This window comes from Vicugna pacos, chromosome 15 (genome assembly GCF_048564905.1).
Source record: "Vicugna pacos chromosome 15, VicPac4, whole genome shotgun sequence".
In the NCBI taxonomy this organism is placed as follows: Eukaryota; Metazoa; Chordata; class Mammalia; order Artiodactyla; family Camelidae; genus Vicugna; species Vicugna pacos.
This window is the reverse complement of record NC_133001.1, coordinates 8,822,699-8,844,445: the sequence shown is the minus strand read 5'-3', so window position 1 is coordinate 8,844,445 and position 21,747 is coordinate 8,822,699. Positions and strand designations below refer to the sequence as shown.

Here is a 21,747-nt window from a genome sequence, read left to right as displayed (position 1 = left end):
CCCAGGACCCCAGGGGATACTTACACACATGCTGGCTTGTCCTCCTGCACCAAAAACCTGCAGGTTCCATGGAAGCAGAACTGACTGTGGGAATCTGGGCAGTCATTAAAATGGGACACCACAGCTGCGGCCACCGGCGGCTCTGTGGGGAAGAGAAAAGACATTTGGCGCAGATCCAAGGCGTAGTGAGACAGCTCACAGGCCCCCAGCCCACTGGAGAGGCAGCCTGGATGGCTGGGGTTTCTGGTCCCTACCTCCATCTCCTCCTCAGCGCTCACTAATTTTCTAATGGCCAGTCCAGGACCAGAGATGCCTGCACTGCGACCTTTCCAGTGGGACTTCATTTATTGACCTTTGTAGAAAACAAAACAATTTCTCCAGAAGACCCACTGTAATTCAGGGGTATCAGAGCGATTTTACTATTTTAAGCCTATTACCTAGGAGCGACCTAATTTTACTTTTGCAGAGTGATAGTGATCATTTTTTAAAGACAGCCTTCATGAAAATCTGCTTTAAAGGCAGGAAATGGGAGAAAGGTACACAAGAGGACTACATAACCATTAAATTGATGTTGAGGAAGAATAATGATGCAAAAAGATGTCCATGATATATTACTGTAAGTGAACTAGCTCATTTCCAACGTGGTCTGTATAGTATCGTCCTATTTAAATGAACAGAAATTTAGACGTCAAGAAGTCTGGGAAAGACACATAAAAATGGTAGCAGGGCCTCTGGGGTGGTGGGGTTATGTGTGACTGTGTCACAAAGATGACCTAATGCACAGAAGTCCATCTGGGGGCGGCACAGGCAGCACTGGGAGAGCCGAGGCGGGGAGGGAGCGGCAGCAGAGTCGGGGCCGCTCACAGCCCCGGCTCCTGAAACTCTCAAGAGCTTGGGGCATCACCAAACCTCTCAGGGTTTCCCTTCCTTGGCCAGCCAGGAGCACATGGACGGGAGTAGTGACCAGCCCAAAGGGCATCACTTTGGATTGATTTTTATTAGACTCCGACAGCCTTGTTTTGTCCAAATAACCCTTGAGACACAGTAGGTAGCTATTTCAAGATGGCATGAAAGACATTTCTGTTGCATCTTTCAAAGGGTCCTCTTATGTTTGCGTTTTGGGCATTTGGGGGGTGGGTCTTTCTCATGTATTTGTTGCTGTTGTTGGTTTAGCTTTGTTTTGTTTTTTTTTAGTGGAAGTACTGGGGATTGAACGCAGGACCTTGTGCATGCTAAGTGTGTGCTCTACCACTGAGCTATATCCACCCCCTTCTCATGAATTTTTTGGGGGAAAAAAAACCCAGCTTGGAGCTCTTCCTCTTTGAGTGAATTAAACCCCATTTCATATGGTGGGATTTTAGGCCACCACGGAATAGTAAACTCACACTGCTGTCTCTCTCTCCAGGAATCGCTTCCAGAAGTGTCAAAATTGTAGAAATCTCATAATTCCAGTGGAAAAAGCAGAGGCTACAAATACAGCAGAATTCTCGCTGCGGAAGGCGAGAGAGCACCTAGAGGTCCCAAGCATGGGCTTAGGCGGCCGAGAGCCACGGGTCTGGGTCCTGCCTCTGCCACCCGGATGAAGTGCTCGGGCTCCCTCCCAGCTCTGTGAGACGGGGAGCCCACTGCCTTCTGGGGGCTCTGAAGCTGAGTGAGGCCAAGCTTGTCAAGTACTGCACTCAACAAACTGTCTGGAACAGACTGCTCAGCTGTCAGGTCTTCTGTTATCATCCCACAATGCTAATGAATCCTGACATGTGACAAGACCACTCTGGTATATAATCTCTCCTCCCTCCATAAATTCAGTAGCGTCAACTACAAGTCCAGGTGGGCCCTTTAGCCACTAAAGATGGTGACTTTCACACGTGAGGACAAGCAGAGAAGCCCAGAGCCAGGGGGGAGATGGCGACCCAGGGGTCCTGGCCAGCCCTGCCTGTGGCTACAGACATTCCTGCCCAGCAGCAGCCTTTAGACAAGGGGCCCAGCTGCCTTGGCTGATTACAGTCACCTGTGAGTCCCAGGCTGGGTGGTTGATGGGTGGCTTGGCCACTCGCTGACAGTGGACCCTGGGATGTTAAGTTGAGGCTGGAAGGTCTGCTGTAGTTCACATAACTGGCTCTGTGCTCACTAAACTCGTCAAGGAGCAGATATGGAGGATGAAGGGGCCGGAGACTAGTGGATCTAAGTTGATTTAGACATTGAAAAAGGCTTTAAAAAAGTTCCACAAAAGGCCACCGAAACAACCACCTCCCAGCGGCCAGGGGGAGTCCCTTGTCAGGGCTCAGAGCCGGGCTCCTCAAAGTGGGGTCTGTAGATCTGCAGCTCCACATCCCCGGGAGCTTGTCAGAAAGCCAAGTTCATAGGCCCCACCCCAGACTGCGGAATTAGGATCTTTGGGGCGGGGCCCTGGAATCTGTGTGCCAAGCCCTCCAGATGACTTTTAAAGTCAGCTTTATTGACATGGAATTGATACATGGTACCATTTTTCCTTCAGGTGATTCTGACACGCACTAACGTTTGAGAGACAGTCTTCGATCACAGGAAACAAAGGACAGAGACAAAAGGCCTCTCAGAAAAGTAAAATGGCAGGGATCCTTGCTGGAGCTGATCATCTTCCAGCTCCTCAAACTTCCGTGGGATACTGAAGCCTGAATCTGCGGAGGCTTTTTGTGGTAAAGGGTTGGGTCAGTAGAAATATATTTGAAGGAAAATGCTGGATCTGTCTGGGAATGCTGGAATCTGGGAATGTCACTCTCTAAAGCTGACAGGCGAGGGGGCAGACTCAATGCCACCATCCCATTTAACCTGTATTTATGGATATTTTGCCTCATTTCATAAATGACTTGAGGAGGCTTTATAAAACTAGGTACCATGAAAAGAAGATGCAAATAGGAAAAGTGTGTGTGTGTGTGTGTGTGTGTGTGTGACAGAGAGACACACTGAGAGGGAGGGAGGGAGATGGGGTGGGGGGAGGAGGGAGGGGAGACACACAAGAAGGGAAAGAGGGAAGGAAAGAGGAAAGGAGGGAGAGACAGACACACAGAGGGAGAGACAGAAAGATGAAAAAAGAGGGGCAGAGAAGGGGGAGCAGGGGCGAGAGGAAGAAACAGAGGCAGAGATAGGCAGTGAGAAAGGGAAGAACAGGTCAAAGCAAAGGAATAGAGGGGCAGGGGTCGAAAAGAGCAAAGAAGTCAGGTCTCAGGTTAACATCCTAAGACACACAGCAGAAAGCCACGCGCATGTGCTAAGCTGTATGCCTCCCAGCTGTCTCAGTGCGGATGAGCACTGCTCATTACGTAGGACACCCATTTTTGCAAGTGCGGGGCAGGCTCAGCTTTGCTCGAGGCTATGGACCGAGAGCAACTTCTCTTCTGCAGCTGCTTTTGAAGGGGATTTCAAGTGTTGTGGTGGACAACATCCTTCACGAAGACAAGGCAGAAGCATCCACCAGTGTAAACTGTCTGTCCTTCAGCAGCTCACAAAGAGCCAAAGAGCCCAGGCGACAAGGAATCTCCCTGCCGTGGTCACAGGCCATTAACACCTGCTGGATTTGCTCCCTGCAGTCAGAGAGCAGGGCGAGATGGGGAGGGAGGGAGATGCTTAGAACACAGGCTCCTGGTCCTTCATAATCCCACCATTCTGACTCAACTCAAGGTGCTGAGGGGACCAAGGAAGCTTGATGTTAGTTGATTGTCATGATAACTAAAAAACTTTATTTTTGAAAGCTTTTTTCCTGATTACAAAAGTGATACATCACTGTGGGAACTTTTTGTAAATGCCAATGTAGAATAAAAAACAACTTAGGGGAAAAAAAACCCCATCTTCCATCCACCACTTAGAGAGGACCATGTAATTACTTGCTGAGGGTGTGTGTACACACACTCTGTCTCTCATGTACACTTTCTGTTACATGAACTTTCTATTCTGTTACATGAACTTTTTCTCCTGATATAACCCCAAACATCTTTTTAGTGAGCATTCAGTTGAAGCCTCTGCACAGGGTGCCGTCCTAGACCCTAACTCTGAGCAGTTTAATGTGTGTAATGTGAGAGTGGGTCCTGTTTCCAATGGCACATGTAGTGGCTTTGGGGGGATGTGATTTGCACAGGGGAAGTGGACGGGGAGGAGGGGCCCAAACGCCAGTCCCAAGGTGAGCCACATTCTGGCCCTCGGTGCTCGCTGCAACCTCAGGGGGCAGGACGTCAGGCTCGTGGGCTGAGGCACCTAAAAGCCCCGCATGCTGGGGTGGGGAGAGCATAGCTCAGTGGTAGAGCGCATGCTTAGCACGCATGAGGTCCTGCGTTCAATCCCCAGTAATACCATTAAAAAAAAAAAAAAAGCCGTGCATGTGAGTGTGATGCTTCCCACAGGTCAGGGAAAGAATCAGCAGAGAAAACCCCAGCATTGCTGCAGGGTCAGCCCACACGGACAAGATTGGTCCCACTGATGTGATGTCCTTCTGACGTGATGTTCCCAGAGGCGAGGTTCCGGAGGAAAGGGACTCTGGGCCAGGCTGGGAGGGGAGAAGAGGGTCACCACTTTCTGAGTTCGTGTTATGTGCTGAGTCCTGTCCTTATATCCAGGCAGGGCATGTGGTCCCAAGAGGAGAATTTGCTAGTAACTTAAATAGCAATGAGCTTTATAAGGAAACCCAACTTCCAGCATCTTCTCAGAGACTGAGTCTTCCAGCCTCTCTCTGTCTCTTTTCCCTTCGTCCTTCTCTCTCCACATCCCCCCCCCGCCCAATTCTCCCTCAGTTCTTCCTCTACTCTTTTCCTTTCTTAATTTTTCTTTCTGAGAACTCAAGGAAATATCAAGTGAAGGAAGGAAAAGTCTAGATACTTAAAATGGAAAAAAACCCCAAAAAACCCTCACTCAGAAAAGGAAGGCAGTGAAGGCCAACAGGGAAACTCCAAGGAGGCCCCTCGAAGCTGCGGAGGAGTGACTGTCTCCTCCCCCCACGCCCCCCCCAACCCGCAGCCCCAAACCTGCCCCCCTCGCCTCCAGGCACTGAGCCCGATTAGCACTCGGGCTGATTGGAAAATCAAATGCTCTGGTTTGCAGAACAGACCTCATACCGAGCCCATCCACAGCTGGGGTTTCAAAGCTGCTCCGTTCCCATTGCTCTGAAATTTACGAGAGGCCATTCCAGCTTGTTAACCAAACGCCTATCTTGCAGACACCACTGTTCTCCCGAGGAGCTGTGAAAGCTTTGCCCAGAGACCACAAACCCACTAATAGGGCCTGGAGCCTCGCCCCAATCACAGGAAGAGGGTCTGGAATAGCAATCGAGGGGCACGGAAACCACGGATGCAATTCACAGGAGGGGGGTCTCTCCGGTTCAGAAGGGCCGGGAGGCAGCCATCTGGACAGCGCCTTCCGACAGCCCTGCTCCCCGGGGAGTGGTGTCCACACCGCCAAGGACAATCACCCCCCTTTAAAAGCAGCCCTAATTGGACCCTCTGCTGGGCTGGTCGCTGAGAGCCGGCTCCTCATCCTTTTCTCCAGATGTCAGAAGTTGTGAACGTGTCAGCCCATGGTGAAGCTTACATCATTTACAGTCATTTTATTACTTCCTCGAATGTCATGGTTAACTTTCTGACAATTTAAGAATGGCACATGGCTTTTTAGCAGGAACTTTCAGCCAGGTTTCTGACCTGAGACTCAGTCTTTTCTCTTCAGACACGACAATAGGAAAGCTGACTAATGCTTCTGGAATGTCTAGGAGAAAAGGCAGTAGATGAATTGAATGAAGATGGGAGCTGGAAAGCAGTCCCAGTGAAGTTAGGAGAGTGTGTGGACCTGAGTGCATCTGAGATCTGCACTCTGATGCTCCCAGGTGCCAAGGGCCAAGCTGGAGTCACAAACTCTTCTGGGCTCAGTTCTGGGGTGGAGAAGGCTTGCTTTAGGCCGCCAGTGGGCCCATTTTATAGGGAAGGAACTCCAGGCTTACGTAAGGCAATGCATGAACCTGTAAAATTTGCCAGCATGCTAAGAATAAGCTTATATCTGGGTGGCGGAAGTGCTAATCCAGGGCTTAGAGAAAGTGATGATACAGAGTTCAGGCATCTCTCCAGGTAGAAATTGGGGAGCAGGGGCTCTGCCCACCCTGGGCATTTGGAAGCTAATAAGAACCCTTAGAAGTTTTACAAACGATCCTGAGGAAGAGCGTTCTAAGTGCCGAGTGTAGCAATGGAGGGGACCTTCACCACATAGAGGTACGCCCCATAAAGGAAGGTAATCGGCAAGCACATGTCCTGAGGCTGCGTGAGGGGGCAGAGCAAGGGGGCAGCTTTCAAGGGAGAAGCGGAAAGTCAGCAGAGGAGAAAAGAGGAAACTCAGCTACATTCATAAGGGCAGGAAAATACAGCTTATTCTTAAGGGCTACTGACCCATTGAGAGAAGCTCAACTCGGCTGTATTTGGGATGCATGTGTGTGTGGTGGTGGGATGAGCTAAATATAATCACGCAACTTATTCACTATGAAAACCAAAATCAGTGAACACTTTAAAATATATATATATAATATGTAAAATATAAAAATAGATATAAAGCAATTTGAAAGCACTTTGGCTTCGCAGTACCATCATTTAACACTGATGAGGTGGGGGTGGGGTGGGGAGGGTAACACCATTTTGGTCATTACCATCCTCCACCCCAAGATTCTCAATTTCCTAAGACTAAATCGTACACTTAAAGATACATATTTTTCCCATAACACAATCCCTGAACACAGATTTATTAATTTTTTTAAGGAATCATTTCCAACACTGGCTAATCTCGACCCTGTTCGATTTTCACTTTTCCCTGATTTTAAACAGGCTTTAGACCTTACCCGTCCCTCCACCCCCACTTAAAAGCATGGATCCCATATTAGCTCAAACCACCCTGTAGGGTGAGCATTACTACTCTTTCAGATAAGGAAAGGAAACGAAAGCTTAGATAACCTCGCCAATGGACATGTAGCGAGAAAGTGCCAGAGCTGGAATTTTATCTCAGTTCTCTCTGATTTTAAGAAATCAAGGAACTACAGAAAATTAGAAGACTCCATACATCTGGGAGGACAAATGCTGGTAAGGCACATAATCAAAATCTACAAATCATGTGGCCGTGAAGAAGGGGAACACTTAGCTTGTTAGGCAGTTAGGAAACTTGATTACATTCTAGTAATCAGAAAGGGGTGCTTTTAGGAGAAGCAAGAGGAAGTATTACTTTATCTGGCGGAGGCGTGGGGAACTTAAATACATATGGAACTTATTCTTCCCACAAGGGAGCAGTGGCTGAAAAACATAGATGCAAAAGAGATTTCTATCTACCCACAGACGATGGTTAATTGAGGAGCAGCTGGAAGTTGGGTGGGGGCTGGTCCACAGGGAGGTCCCAAGTGGCCTCACAGAGTCCGCCCTCTCCAGAGCCCCAACCTCTGGGCTACGTGGGGCTTATGCCCAAGAGACCAGGAGCTTCTGGCTCAGAGCAGGGATAAAATGAGATCTGAATTCCTGTTGTAGCTTTAAACAAGATGCTGTGGGGAACCTAAAGGAACATCTGAGCTAATTGAATCCCCTCTGAGCATTGTAATACCCAAGGGGAACCAGATAGGATGGAATCTAATTCGAAGAAAGGTCTTAGTGAAGAAGCAGACAATATATTTCCTACTTTTCTACAAAGATAATGATTTTTAATAACACAGCACCTATGTGTATACGTGTCTGTGTGCACGTGGGAGAGGACAACAGATATAATTCACCGGTGGTATCCGACCCCAGTGGGGTTCATCCTATTTGTGCGTATTTCTAGGGTAAAGGCAGAATCTGTGTTACTTTTGGTAACTTTTCCTAATCCAACAGCAGAGAATCAGATAACATGAACATAAGAACACTTTGTTAGGTTCATATTCCATCTAAAGTACTGGGGCTTAGAGTTTTTAACCCAATATGGGTTTTCTGAGGTTGGTCTATGATGCTGACGCTGATGACTATTATCATCGGTAGGAGCTACTATTAATAAACTGTCTACTACATGTAAGCACCAGGGCCAGCATCTTACACAGAGACTTCTGTTTAATCCTCACAAAAATCCTGTGAGGTACTCATTATCATCGCAGTCTTAATGGGGGAGGAAAGCGAAGCCGAGGGAGGTGAAGGTTGTTTAATGTTGCAAAGTTAGCAAATGGCAGAGATGAAGCCAGAACTCGTGGTTGGAAGTCTCTAAAGCCCTTGCTCTTTTTAATATACCACATTGTCACTTTGTCACCTCAGAGGGTGTGTGTGCGCGCGCACGCGAGAAAGAGAGAGAGAGAGAGAGAGAGAGAGGGAATGAGATGTGGGTTAAGTCCTTATGGGCACCTTCCTTCGTTAAGACAACTCTTTCATTTGAAGAGTAAACAAATCAGGAATTACCATGAAATTCTCAGGGCTATTTTAGAATTAAAAGAGCTAAAATCCCAAGGCAAAATGGCTCTAATTAGCAAAGAAGCTTTAAGAATAGAAAGTACATGCTCAGTGAAATCATGTGAAGTGTGAGCTAAAACCAGGGTGTCTGCGGACATCTAAAGATATGCGGCAAACGGATTTCACCTTTTTTGGCCTCTTTCCCGCGTCCAGTTTCCACGAGTTACCACCACCTCCTCCCACAAAGTGCACGAGGAAGGGAGAGGTATGTGTGAGACGCCCCCAGTAGCCCCCAAACTGCACTTTAAATTCATGAAGGATTAAAAAGAGATGGAAATAGAAGAGAAATGCACCAGACATGGACGATTACGTCCTCCCCACTGAGCTCTTTCTCCTCCTCACAACCCCATTCTCCAGCCCCCTGGTTGCTCCTTCTCTCCCTTCCTAGGTCTTAGTGATTTTAAGCAAAAAACCAGTTAAGAAAATTGCAGGTCATGATTTTGCTTTGAAGACTGAAGGCCACACCTCCCCCTCTCTCTTACTATTTAATCATTTGATTTCAAAGAGACAGACCATTTCTTTCTTTCACATCTTCAAACCAGAAAGCCCCTTATTCTAATTACATCCTCTTGGGTGTCAACCAGCATTTTGAAAATACTTCACTTCAAATTTCCATGTATAAAGTCAACAAGGATATCTGTGTTTGGCTCTCCTCTGCGGCTTTGAATCAAAACGTGAATGGCTCTGGGAACTAGAGCTGGGTCCTGCTGGATGGGGAATTCTGTTTTGGCTTTGTTCAGGGAACAGCCCCGTTGGAGCCTCGGGCTACCTAGCTTTGCAGTCTCTGTGTGTCTCTGTTCTCCTCTTTATTAATATCAAAATTGTTTGGAAAAGTGGTTGGCAGGAAACCCTCAATCCACCCTTAGGAAAAAAAGAATGCTTCCTCTTGTAGAGTCTTTGAACCATAATCCCTTCAAACCCTCCACAGTGAGTCCATGTAAGCACTACTGGGACAACAGTTTTTCTAGAACATTCTATGCCCTCAGAACTCTAGATAGATGCCTTCTTCATTTACAGTCTACAAATGCAATCTGGGTAGATGAAGGATACTCCTCATTTTAAGTGAGGAAACGGAAGCATCGAGAGGTAAATTTAAGGCAAAGCTCAAGAGCCTTAAAAATAAGAGATGTGATTTTGCAGCTGGGACTCTGTCCCATGACAAATATGTGATCCTTCCTTCTTTTTTTTTTTTAAATCCTTCCTTTTTTTTTTTTATTGAGTTATAGTCAGTTTACTATGTTGTATCAATTTCTGGTGTACAGCACAATTTTTCATTCATACATGAATATACATGTATATTCTTCTTTTTTACCATGAGCTACCACAAGATCTTGTATATATTTCCCTGTGCTCTACAGTATAAACTGGTTTATCTATTCTGTGTATACCTGTCAGTATCTACAAATATGTGATCCTTCCTTTTCAACCTGGGTGTTATAGTGATGATTTTTGGTTGCCCTTAGAGAAAAGCCCTTTAATCAAGATTATAATTCCAGACAGAAAACACTGAGATGTTGACAGAGGGGCGGGATTATGTGCAATCATTTTCTCTTTCATAATTTTCCAAATTTAATAAAACGAACACCTTAGAGTTTGAAAATAAAATGTTATTTAAAATTAAAACTGTACAACGTTAAAAAGATAAAGTTCAAACAGTTTCTGTTTTTTATTGTTTTACTCACAGATAAAACTGTAGTTTCGTGGAAGACTGGCCTTTAGGAACTTAGATTTGAATCTGCATGACATAAATCATGTTACTGCCTTGTGTTTTATCATTAAAAGGAAATAAGGAGGAGTGAGACACAAAATAAACGTTTAGAGAAGACAAAGGATGCTCAGATGAAAGATGTTTAGTAAAAGCTGACCTCAGGCTTGGCCTCCAGGCACAGAAACCTCACACGCTCTCCTATAAACAACGAAACCCAGAAAGAACATGACCTGTGTATCCACTCCACTTCCAACCCCTACACCCATGCCGTTTGTTTAACTGAAACCATTCTATGAAGGATGAGTTCCTCCATACCTAAGTTACTGTCCCTTCTGGGCACAGACTACATTTCCCAGCCTCCCTTGCAGGTAGATGTGACCATGTGACCAGGTTATGGCCAATGGATGTGAGCAGGAGTTGTATGCACCACTTTGGTCCACAAACAACCTCTCCATGAGGTCTCTTTTTCTTTCCCTAGATGCTAACTAAATGGAGAGAATTCCTTCAAGGGCCTGGAGGTGGGAGGATGGAAGGAGCCTGGGTCCTTGGATAACTGCATGGAAAGAAGTCTGCAAGGCCAGGAACACCTGCACAGATTTTGACATAAGCAGGAAATAAACAGCATTCAGCGCTTATCTGTGACAGCAGAGAATGTTACTCAAATGCTAAGCCTGCGGTCTGAACGGTGTTCGGGGGTTAGTGAATTTCTGATGAGGGAGAAATCCTCTTAATAAATCATTTCCTTTTCCCCTCTTCTTCCCTAGTCCTTTCTGGGAACCTCACCCAAATACCAACATGTCTTACACTTGGAATCTCAAGGCATCTGGCCCTTATTGGAAGCCTCCAGTTTGAAACCCTTGCTTCTCAGCTTAAAGTATGTCCTGTCCATTCTCCAGCCTAAAGGGGTCAGGTCAACCCTCAGAAACCTCTACAGGGTTGGTAATAGTCTTTTGGGAGCCAGAAGTGACCTGTCCTTGCTCTGAATAACAAACGCTTATCATGAGATAAGCGTTTGTTACTGAGCAAAGGCTACTTCTTCAAGTGTACGTCTGAGAACACAACACAATATACAAAGCATTGTTGCCACAATTGGCAGTAGGCAGGGTCCAGCTGTTTTGATTGGAATGACACAGCTGATGGGAATTTACTAGGTTATCAAAACCCCTGGACAAAAAACCACCAAGGCAGGATAGCACAGTGTCTACCATATCTTCAGTCTTCCTGATACAGAAGGTGGTGCCCTATAATTTCTCCAAACTGCCACATCTTGTATCTCACCAGCTGCAGGATCTTAAATCACTGGAAAAAAAATATACGAACATCTGGCTCAGAGTATCTTGATAAGAGCTCATCATTATCCCTGGGGGCTTTCTGTCCAGCTTTTAGTTTTATTGGTAGTGTGTTACATTATATACTGACTTTTTATAACAGCCCCAGAAAGAGTTTTGTAATTTAAAAAGTAACACATGTTCATTTCAGAAATTTTAGGACATACAAAAATCCTAAGAAAATTTCTTGCTATCACTGAGAAATAACCCCTGCTTTTATAGAACATTTTACAAATGCTTATTATTTCTAGTAGCTTTCCTTTTTTTTGGTTGTTTTCCTTTGTATAAGAGATATGTTTCTTTGACTTCATTTCCCTTATAATGATTTAGAATATATGTATTCTTTTTACCTATTGATGGTTATCTTTAAATTAAGAAAATTTAACTTACTTTCTCTGTCAACATTAAGAATGAAATCGAATATCACATTAGATAAGAAATGTAGTGTACTTTTATTTCTTCCTTCCTCTTGTCCCCAGTTACGTTCCTATAATCTGATTCCATATCGCTTTTATATTATTTTTATATGTAACTTTTACTTTAATAATTAATTTTGACATCTGTACCAGTACAACTAAATCAACAACAGTGACTTGGACACATTATCATTGTTTTTTCTACATCACATCTTTCCCATTTTGGGACTTTTTATCTTGATACAGCTGTTATCAAGCTGCAGAGGGTCTGTGAACACTTCCCCAGTGTTCCTGTTAAACCCTACAGGCTAAGTGTAAACCAGCCACAGCAGACCTTTGTTCTTAAGTGGAGAAATGTTAGGGGATTCCAGAGACACAAAGGTCATTTTACCTCTGGATAGTGTCTACAAGCCACATTGGTTCAGAAACAAAGGTCTTTTATTTTGATGAAATATTTCTTTCCCATCAAAGGCAAAAGAATAGAACTAACGCCCTAAAGGTCTTCCCAAATTCTTCCCTAATCTAGAAATGAAATATTACAGAGACAGAGGTGCTCAAATCTAACTTTCCAGCCAGCCCAGAGCCCCTCCCTCTATATGGTGTCCCCGGGGGGCACCTTGCCCGTGCTTGACTCTTCTTGAACACAGGGGCTCACGATCTGCCAAGGCAACGCATTCTATTCGGAGCGGCTGATTGCAAGGGCGTTCTTCCTTAAACCAAGTTGACAAATGCCTCCCTGAAACCCCTCTCCTTATTGCTTTGACTTTGTCCTTGGAAGCCACACAGAATGTCTCCCTCTTCTAGAAAATAGTCTTTTTGTGTATCTGCAGTTTCCAAATCTCTGAATCTTGGTGGTGATAAATGCCCAGCAACAGCCAGCCTCCAAGATGGCCCCCCATGAGCCCCAGCTCCTGGTATCCATGGCCTTGTGAATTCTCCTCCCACGCCGTCTCAGGGCTGGTCTGTATGATTGATAAAATACGGATGGTATGTGACTTCAGAGGCTAGGTCACAAAAGGCACTGTACCTTCTTCTTTGCTCTCTCTGATTATTTACCCTGGGGGGAAGCTAGCTGCCAGGACATCGGGACACTCATTGGAGAGGTCCATGTGGCAAGAAACAGGTTTCCAACCAAGGGTTGTGTGAATAAGCCATTATCCAGCCGCCAATCAAGCCTTCAGATGACAGTGCAGCTCCAGTTGACATGTTGACAGCAACCTCTGTAAGAGACCCTGAATCAGAACCTCCCAGCTAAGCTGTTTCTGAATTCCTGACTCTCAGAACCTGTGTGAGATAAATGTTTATTGATTTAAGCTGCTATGTTTTGGGGTAATTTGTTACACAGCAATAGATAACTAATATACACTCCAATTCCTATAAATGCTCTTTAAGTGAAAAAGTCTGTAAACTTTTAACCTTTTAACCTCAGGGCCTTTTTTCAGTGTCCGTCTTAAAACAGTCCACTACAAGGTAACAGTGATAACCACAATGACAACTATAACAAAAACATTTACCAAATGCTTTAGGTGTTGGGCTCTGTGCTAAGAGTTTTATATGCATCATAGAATCTTTGATTCTAACCATTTTACAGATGAGGAATATAGGTTTAGAGAGATTTAGGGCCTTGCCCAAAGGCATAGAACAAGGAATAGACATAGGAGAAATCCAAAAAACAGGTAAGATGACCCCAGAGCCCACACCCTAAAGCTCTGGGCTATGGGAACAGAGTATAGTAGGAATCCATCGCCTATGATCTGGTTTCTACATTTAATAGAAGTGTAGAGATATACTTCTTTTTAAATATAAATATAATATATATTTATTATATGTTACATAAATTTTATATATATAACTTAATTCTCCATTAATTTGCTGGCAGTTCTGGAACGCTGTTGGGTTATATAACCTGTGGTCAACTAAAGCCTCTAGCTTTTCTCCACGTAAACTACTGTCAGACTCAGCCTCATATCCTTCCTAACTAAGTCATTATTCTTAACCTAAATACTGTTAAACGTATCACTGTTCAATTTAACCTCATTGGCTGGCTTTGATCCATTGTTCTAGCTCAATACTCCCTGCCCTCCACTTTGAGTCTTTATGCTGACATTCAATGCTTCAGCTGTCATTCTGGGCTTGTTGCCTTTAAATTTGATGAATCTGTCTTATATGTCTTCTTTCAATTTGCTCATAAAATTCTCAACAGGAAAGGAGGACAAATCCTGCTGGCAAAGCCTAGAGGCCCCCGCTCAGGTCAATATGAACACATCAGTGAAAATTTTCTGGGGATGCTCTGATTAAAAATTTCCTGCCCTTCCCAAACATTTACAAGTGAACCTATGTAGGGAATGCCTGGGGATTCATTCACTTAAGGAGGTCGCTGTCATTGCTCCATCTCACTGACCAGCCACCCTTCTAACTCACATTCCCCCCTTTTGTCCGACTGAATACTTTGCTTTTGCCATGCGCCTTGCTGAAATCACACTGCATTATCTCGACAGCATTACCCCAGCAGCACTTTTCTCATCAATCCCACCGCGCTGAAAAGGAAATAAAGTTCATCCGCCATGACTCATTTATGATGGATTCTTTCAGGGGCCCAAGAATTCAATCTCTATCCCCTGTAAGAGTTAGGTCGATTGAGTTTTTTGGGAGTATCATCAAGTTTTACCATCTATAGTCTAAAGAATCTTAAGGTTTTCACTTATTTCAAGGCAGAAACATCTTTGTCTTTTTTTCACTCACTGAGCAGTTTTTACATTTGCTGCTACTGCTGAAATGTAAAAATGTAAAAAAAAAAAATTACCGACAGGGATGGACAGATTTTTGCTACAAGTTTCCTCAGTATACTGAGGTGTAATTCACCTGCACCCCTAAAAATACATTCATGTATGGCATGAGATGTTCTCTTCCTAGGATCCTCATTTGCCTTTCTACTTCTTATTTGCCACGTTGGTTTTGTCTTCTCTAGTTTGAAGAGCTCTCTCCTTGACAGAAAATATGAAAACAGAATTATACTCAATAGTAGTTTTTTCCTGGTTCTGCACTAACCTGATTCCATCTGCCCCAAGGAATGGAGGTATTCCTTCCTTTTTTACCGGTCTGTTCCCAAATATAGCTTTTGAAAAACACTTTTCTTGTCTCCCACCCAAGTACTAACCAGGCTCAACCCTGCTTAGCTTCCGAGATCAGATGACATTGGGTGCATTCAGGGTGGTATGGCCGTAGACAAAAAAGCCCTTTTCTTGTGTGACCAATAGCCATGTTGGCAAACCTCGTTGTCTCATGTCCTCCAGTTTTCCTGGCATTCTCATAAACACCTGCCAGCACCCAGAGTAACACCTGCCACCCAGGAGGCATCAATGTGCTTGCTTACTCAACAAAGTGCCATTCAGTACTGTTCTTTGTCATAACTCTGGGGACATGTCTTTCTTTTGATTTTCTCTGCACACCTTATTAGATGGTACAGCAGAGAACTCCCTCTGCAGATGCACTGGGTCTTCTTAAAATATTTGTTGCTTGTCTTTCTCATGCATCCTCTGACTATAAACTTGGAACCACTTTGAGCCTTCCAACCTCCCCAGGCCATATTCCTTTTCAGAATCCTACTCAAGGGATCACATTTGGTTTTCCTCTGAAATTTTGTAGACCCTGCTTTTCTGAACTATGCCTAATGTTTCCTTCTTTCACTGTTTAAAGCTTTAAAATGACACATAGACTTACCAACCTGTTATCCTTTCTGGTTAAGACTGCATTCAAAGAAGCAGGTGTCCCTGTTGTCTTCTCGACCTTCTGAGCGATACGACAGCCAACAGGCATGTAAAGAATTTTTCAGGTGTTCAAATTGGTGGCACGCTGAGATTTCCAGAAAATGTACCAATCTGATGTTTGCTGTCGAACCACATTCTGTCCTTATGACTACTCTGTTAAGGATTCAGGCGGTATTAATTACTTGGATAAACCATCTATCTGTAGAACTGATCCATGATATTACTTTTGGTATTCTCTCCTTTTCATCTTGAATCAAACATCCGTGTCTCAGTTGAGTTTAATGATTTTGGGGTTGCCTGGCAAATATTTGTCTACTTCAAGACAGCACTCAGATTTTCTTTGGGGGAATTACCTTTCCCACCATGGGTTTATACTGTTTTATGGCCACAACTAAACACCCTACCCTCCCTCATATCCCCTCTCTAGAATTTGAATCTTGAGAAGACACAGAGATAATGGGGTGGAGTTCATGCATTACAACTGCAGTGTGTTGAGCACATTTCTGTCCTGAGATGGAGTTTGTAATTCCCAATATTTGGCTCCCTGGAGGCACCCTGGTTACTGTTCGTTTTCAAGGATGTTTGCCAGTTGATCTTATGGGCTTTCAACAGCCTTCCCACAAGGTTGCTTTTGTTTAAGTTAGGTAGAATTGATTGTTGCAGCCAAAGAACCCTAGTTGATATACTCCAGAACAATGAGCTAGGCCAAAGGAGTTCTTCCCACCAGCTTCAATGCCCACAGCATCTTGGAATCACCCATTCAACTCACTGGACTCATCCGTTTATTCATTTTTCAGAAACATTTTCCTAACAAGCCCACAAGGCATAAACTAGATTAAAATTTCAAGTTTAATTTATTTGTCGCTCCCAAAATGAGCTCTAAGACTATAGCTGCCTGAGGCCTTAAATATTATTTATAGTAACGTTGAAGTCTGCTTATTATTACCGTTCTTTAAGTTCTCCCTTCCTAAATTTATAAACACAACTTGATGGCTTCCTTCAGTGTTCTGTGCAATTTAAAAATAAGTTCAATATTGTAACTGCGAATTGAGGATCAATTTAAAGGGGCTTAGCACTGCTTAATTTTCCAACTACACCTGCAACCGCCTCCAAAGCAACTGGCTTCATAGTTTTATTTGAGTCTTTACCTTTCTCACTTCCAAATTTCTGTTTAAGGACATACTGATTAGCTGGGGATGGGAGGCTCTTTTGCCAAACCTGTACTTCCTTCCCTGTTTTTACTTATTATAGACCATCTCTTGCTGAAATCTTTATAGGCCATGGTCATAGATTTATATATAATGTTTATTTAGGCAACAACCTCATTTTGGTGGCTGTGTTGGCCATTCTTCATCATGTCTCAGGTGGATAGTCAAGAAAGACCGGATACGTACTAATTAGCTAGATCAAGGTCAACCCTTCACCCTTCAACAGGAGGTCACAGCTCACAACCGTATTGCCTCCTCCTGGAATTGAAGACTCTGAGGGTTTTCTTCTCTTCCAGGTGACAAGGTGATGGTATTTGAAATGGCAAAGCTCACACAGCAAATCTCTTAATTAACATGTCCTGAATATATTTCTCCTAGCCTTCCAAGTCAGGAAGCCATTAGTTTCTACTACCCCCTGGAGTACAGCTGCCCTGCGTGTGCCTACTGGTGAGATACTTTCTGTGAATGCAGAAGGTCTATATTTGCCTCTGGACAACAGAGCAGAAATGACTTCTGCAGACCTAGATGGTGCAACCATGAATATGCCGATACTCCACAGAGGCCCTCATGGGACGAAGGGCCTAGGGAACACGGGTAGGGTATTTCAACTCCTTTGACTCTGGTTTGGCCTCTCTAGGGTGGAATCTCCTCCTAGTGGTACCAGCCCCCAACCACAAGCACTCACATGGTTTCCCAAAGACATCTGAGCAAATCCTACCGAGATTCTTACAACTAAAACTCCTGCCTTTTTTTTTTTAAAATAACTTTTGAAATTTGCAAAATCAACATACGTTCAAGGCAGAAGACTTGAGAGAATAGAAAAGCACCAAGAAAGAAAAAACCTAAGTCACCTGTAAGCTCATTACTCATAGATAACCACTGCTAGCCCGTCACTCAGGGATAACCAGTACCAGCACATTGGGTGTAATTGTCTTTACTCTGTGTCCCCACTCTGTTCCCAACAGGAGTAAAGTGATGCTATCATGAACATTTCCCCAACTCATAAATACTACAGTACGAGGTAATCCTCAATGGCTGGAGTTTTCCACGGATACATTTTCTTTAACCAACCTCCTCTTGTTGGACATTGTGACGGCCACCCAAATAACTCATTCTTGTAAATAATACAGAACTGAATATCCTTCTGCACAGATTTTTGTTCATGAACATTTATGATGATTTTCCTAGGAGTAGAATTAGTGTGACAAAGGAATGCTCATTTCTAAGACTTCCGAGTCATATTGTCAAATTGCATCCCAGGTCATTCAGAATAATTTATGCTCCCGGAAGGAGATGGTTGTTACGATCCTTCCAAACACTGGATACCATCTTCCCTTTCCCCTATGCCAGTTTCACGGAGGTATCTGGGAATCTCATGCAAGTTTGCATCTTCTTGATTACCTATGATGTCGAATATTGTTTCATATCATCATCAGCAATTGTACTTCAACTTTGGTGAATTAGCTGTTTAGATATCTTTTGTCCATTTTTGTACTGACATGTTCTTTCCTGCTCATTTGTAAGAGCTCTTTAAAATAATAAGAATAATAACTTGTATCCTGCTGTGTATGTATATACACACATCTATATATTGCAAATAATTTGCGGTTTGTGTCTTCATTTTGTTTATGCAAAAATCACCTCGGTGTTATGATTAGAGGCCTTCCCTTCTTTAAGATTATATAAATATTTACGTATATTTACTTCTATTTTATTGTCTACATTTAATTCTAAACAACATTATTTTCTAAACAGCCAACCAATTTTCCCAACACTACTTACTGAATAGTTCATTTCCCTATTGATTTGAAATGTTCTCTCTATCATAAGTACCCTTATTTTTTGGTCTTTCTGTTTAGTTCCATTGAGACTCTATTTCTATATCAGTACCAAATCACTTTATTTATTGTAACCTGAAGTTATGGTTTAATATCTGGCAGTACAAATTTGTTGTGCTCCCTTGCTCCCACCACTCATTTTTTAAAAACAGATATTCTCATATGTTTATTTTTTTCCAGTTGAACTTTAGGATAATTTATGAGCTCCCTCCCTGATATCCAAATCTTTTGGAGATTGACATTAGGAATTCACTTAGAGAAGTAAGCCAGAAAGAGAAAGAAAAATACCATATGAGATTGCTCATATGTGGAATCTTAAAAAAAAAAAAAAGAACAGAAACATAGACATAGAATACAAACTTGTGGTTGCCAAGGGGGAGGAGGATAGGAAAGGACAGACTGGGAGTTCGAACTTTGTAGATACTGACAGGCATATGTAGAATAGATAAACAAGATTATACTGTATAGCACAGGGAAATATATACAAGATCTTGTGGTAGCTCACAGCAAAAAAAATGTGACAATGAATATATGTATGTTCATGTATGACTGAAAAACTGTGCTCTACACTGAAAATTGACACAACATTGTAAAATGACTATAACGCAATAAAAAAATGTTAAAAAATTCACTTAGAGATAACTGGCCCATTTAAATATGAAATTTTCCTAGTCACAAATATGCTATGTTCTTCCATTTATTCAAATCTCCTCTGTGCATCCTGCAGTAAAGTTCCATGGAACTCCTGCACACGACAGCCACTGCTGGTGTGTGTGATGCCCTTGGCTTGGCCTTGATGGTCCTGGGTAGGCTCTCGCTGGGCTGCTCTGCTCTGCGCACAGGAGGCTGCAAGGGGGCACCAGAGCTGAAAGGGTGGCAACATAGAACACTCCACATTGGTAGCCTGGGTCCTAGTGGCGGTTCGGACACCCCTTCTTGGTGACTTTGGCCAAGTCACTCCCTTCCCTGGGTCTCCGTTTACTCCTCTGTGAAATCAGTTCCCCCTACGTAGTGAAAGTTCCTTTCATATTAAAATTCTATCAAAAGTGAGATGGTGGATGAGACAGTCTTTTGAGAAGGATGGAGACTCATAGAAATTAAAAGGTACTGTCTATAGAAAACAAACTGGTGGTTACCAAAGGGGGGGGGATAAATTGGGAGTTTGAGATTAGCAGATACAAACCACTATATACAAAAGAGATAAACAACAAGGTCCTACTGTACAGCACTGGGAACTATATTCAGTATCTTGTAATAACCTATAATAAACAAGAATATGAAAAAGAATGTATATATTTATAAAAGTAATATCTATTATTAATAGTATACTTAGGTGTAAGAAATAAAGGGTTATTGCAAATGGCCAAATAGGCACATGAAAAAATGCTCACCATCACTAATTATCAGAGAAATGCAAATCAAAACTACAGTGAGGTATCAACTCACGCCAGTCAGAATGGCCATCATTAAAAAGTCCACAAATGATAAATGCTGGAGAGGGTGTAGAGAACAGGGAACCCTCCTACAGTGCTGGTGGGAATGTAGTTTGGTGCAGCCATTAGGGAAAACAGTATGGAGATTCCTCAAAAAACTGAAAATAGACTGACCATATGATTCAGCAATCTCACTCCTGGGCATATATATATCTGGAGGAAACTCTAATTCAAAAAGATACATGCACCCCAATGTTCACAGCAGCACTATTTACAATAGCCAAGAAATGGAAACAGCCTAAATGTCCATTGACAGGTGACTGGATAAAGAAGTTGTGGTATATTCATACACTGGAATACTACTCAGCCATAAAAAAGAATAAAATAATGCTATTTGAAGCAACATATGGACTGGGAGATTGTCATTCTTAGTGAAGTAAGTCAGAAAGAGAAAGAAAAATACCATATGATGTTACTTATATGTTCAATCTAAAAAAAAAGATACAAATGAACTTATTTATAAAACAGAAACAGACTCACAGACATAGAAAACACACTTATGGTTACCAGAGGGGAAAGGGGGTGGAAAGAAATAAATTGGGAGTCTGAGATTTGCAGATACTAACCACCATTTATAAAATAGATAAACAACAAGTTTCTACTGTATAGCACAAGGAACTATATTCAGTATCTTGTAGTAACCTATAATGAAAAAGAATATGGGAAGGAATATATGTATGTATATGTATGACTGAAACATGCCACTGTACACCAGAAATTGATGCAACATTGTAAGCTGACTATATTTCAATTAAAAAAAAAAGGCTGATTATTTAAATGCAGCTAGTTTAATCTGAGAAAGCTTGTTGGAGAAGGTGAGCTTGAATGTGGGGTCTTGAAAGGCACAGCAGATATGTGCAATCGGTCTCCCAGTGCAGAACAGATGTGCACAGGTGCAGAGGCACAGAGGTGGGGGGACGGCTGGGGAGGCAGATTCCATCTGATGTGACTGGAGAGCAGGAACCACAGAGGACTCCTGACGGGAGAGTAGTAACACAGGAAAACGGAGTCTGAGCAAGTTTTTGTATGTCTGTTCTTTTAGCTCAGTCTTGGGCAGCATGTCTACAGAGTTCACCCACTGTCTACAGAGAAGGCCTAGTCCACAAAGTCCAGCCCAGTCCTCAGATCTCCCTGGTCCAAAGATGGTCAAAGAACCCAGGGAAATTAATTTAGGGGTCTTGGCATTGAATCAGACCTTTCTAGGCACTGAGAGGGCACAGGGAACACAGAGCAAGATGATGTTTCTTGGCCCAGGAGATAGGGCAGGGCCTGGAGACCACTTGTGGAGTACCCAGAGCAGGAGGCACAGGCAGGAGCTGCCCTTCCAGTCCACACCCAGGGTGCCGAGTGAGGCTCAGACAGGCCATGCCCCCAGAGCTATGCCAGTGCCCGTCCTCCCTCGCGGGCACACGCGCGATGATGCTCTGCCTGCCTGCCTCCCTGGGCAGGTGAGCGCCTTCTCCCACCAGCTGTTAGAGAGGTGGGCGTTGGAATGCTGCTCGGAGGCACCCTGGCCTCACTCAACCTGGCGTTTCACAC

At 43.5% G+C, this 21,747-nt stretch overlaps 1 protein-coding gene across 1 annotated transcript in view; it reads right to left on the bottom strand.

Moving 5' to 3' along the window:
• Window positions 1-21,747, bottom strand: part of TGFA (transforming growth factor alpha) — a 105,193-nt gene that overhangs the window by 19,250 nt on the left and 64,196 nt on the right. Inside the window, exon 3 of the mRNA XM_015237067.3 lies at window positions 25-142. Coding sequence (XP_015092553.1) covers window positions 25-142 — 118 coding nt within the window. The remainder of the gene's footprint in view (window positions 1-24; window positions 143-21,747) is intronic.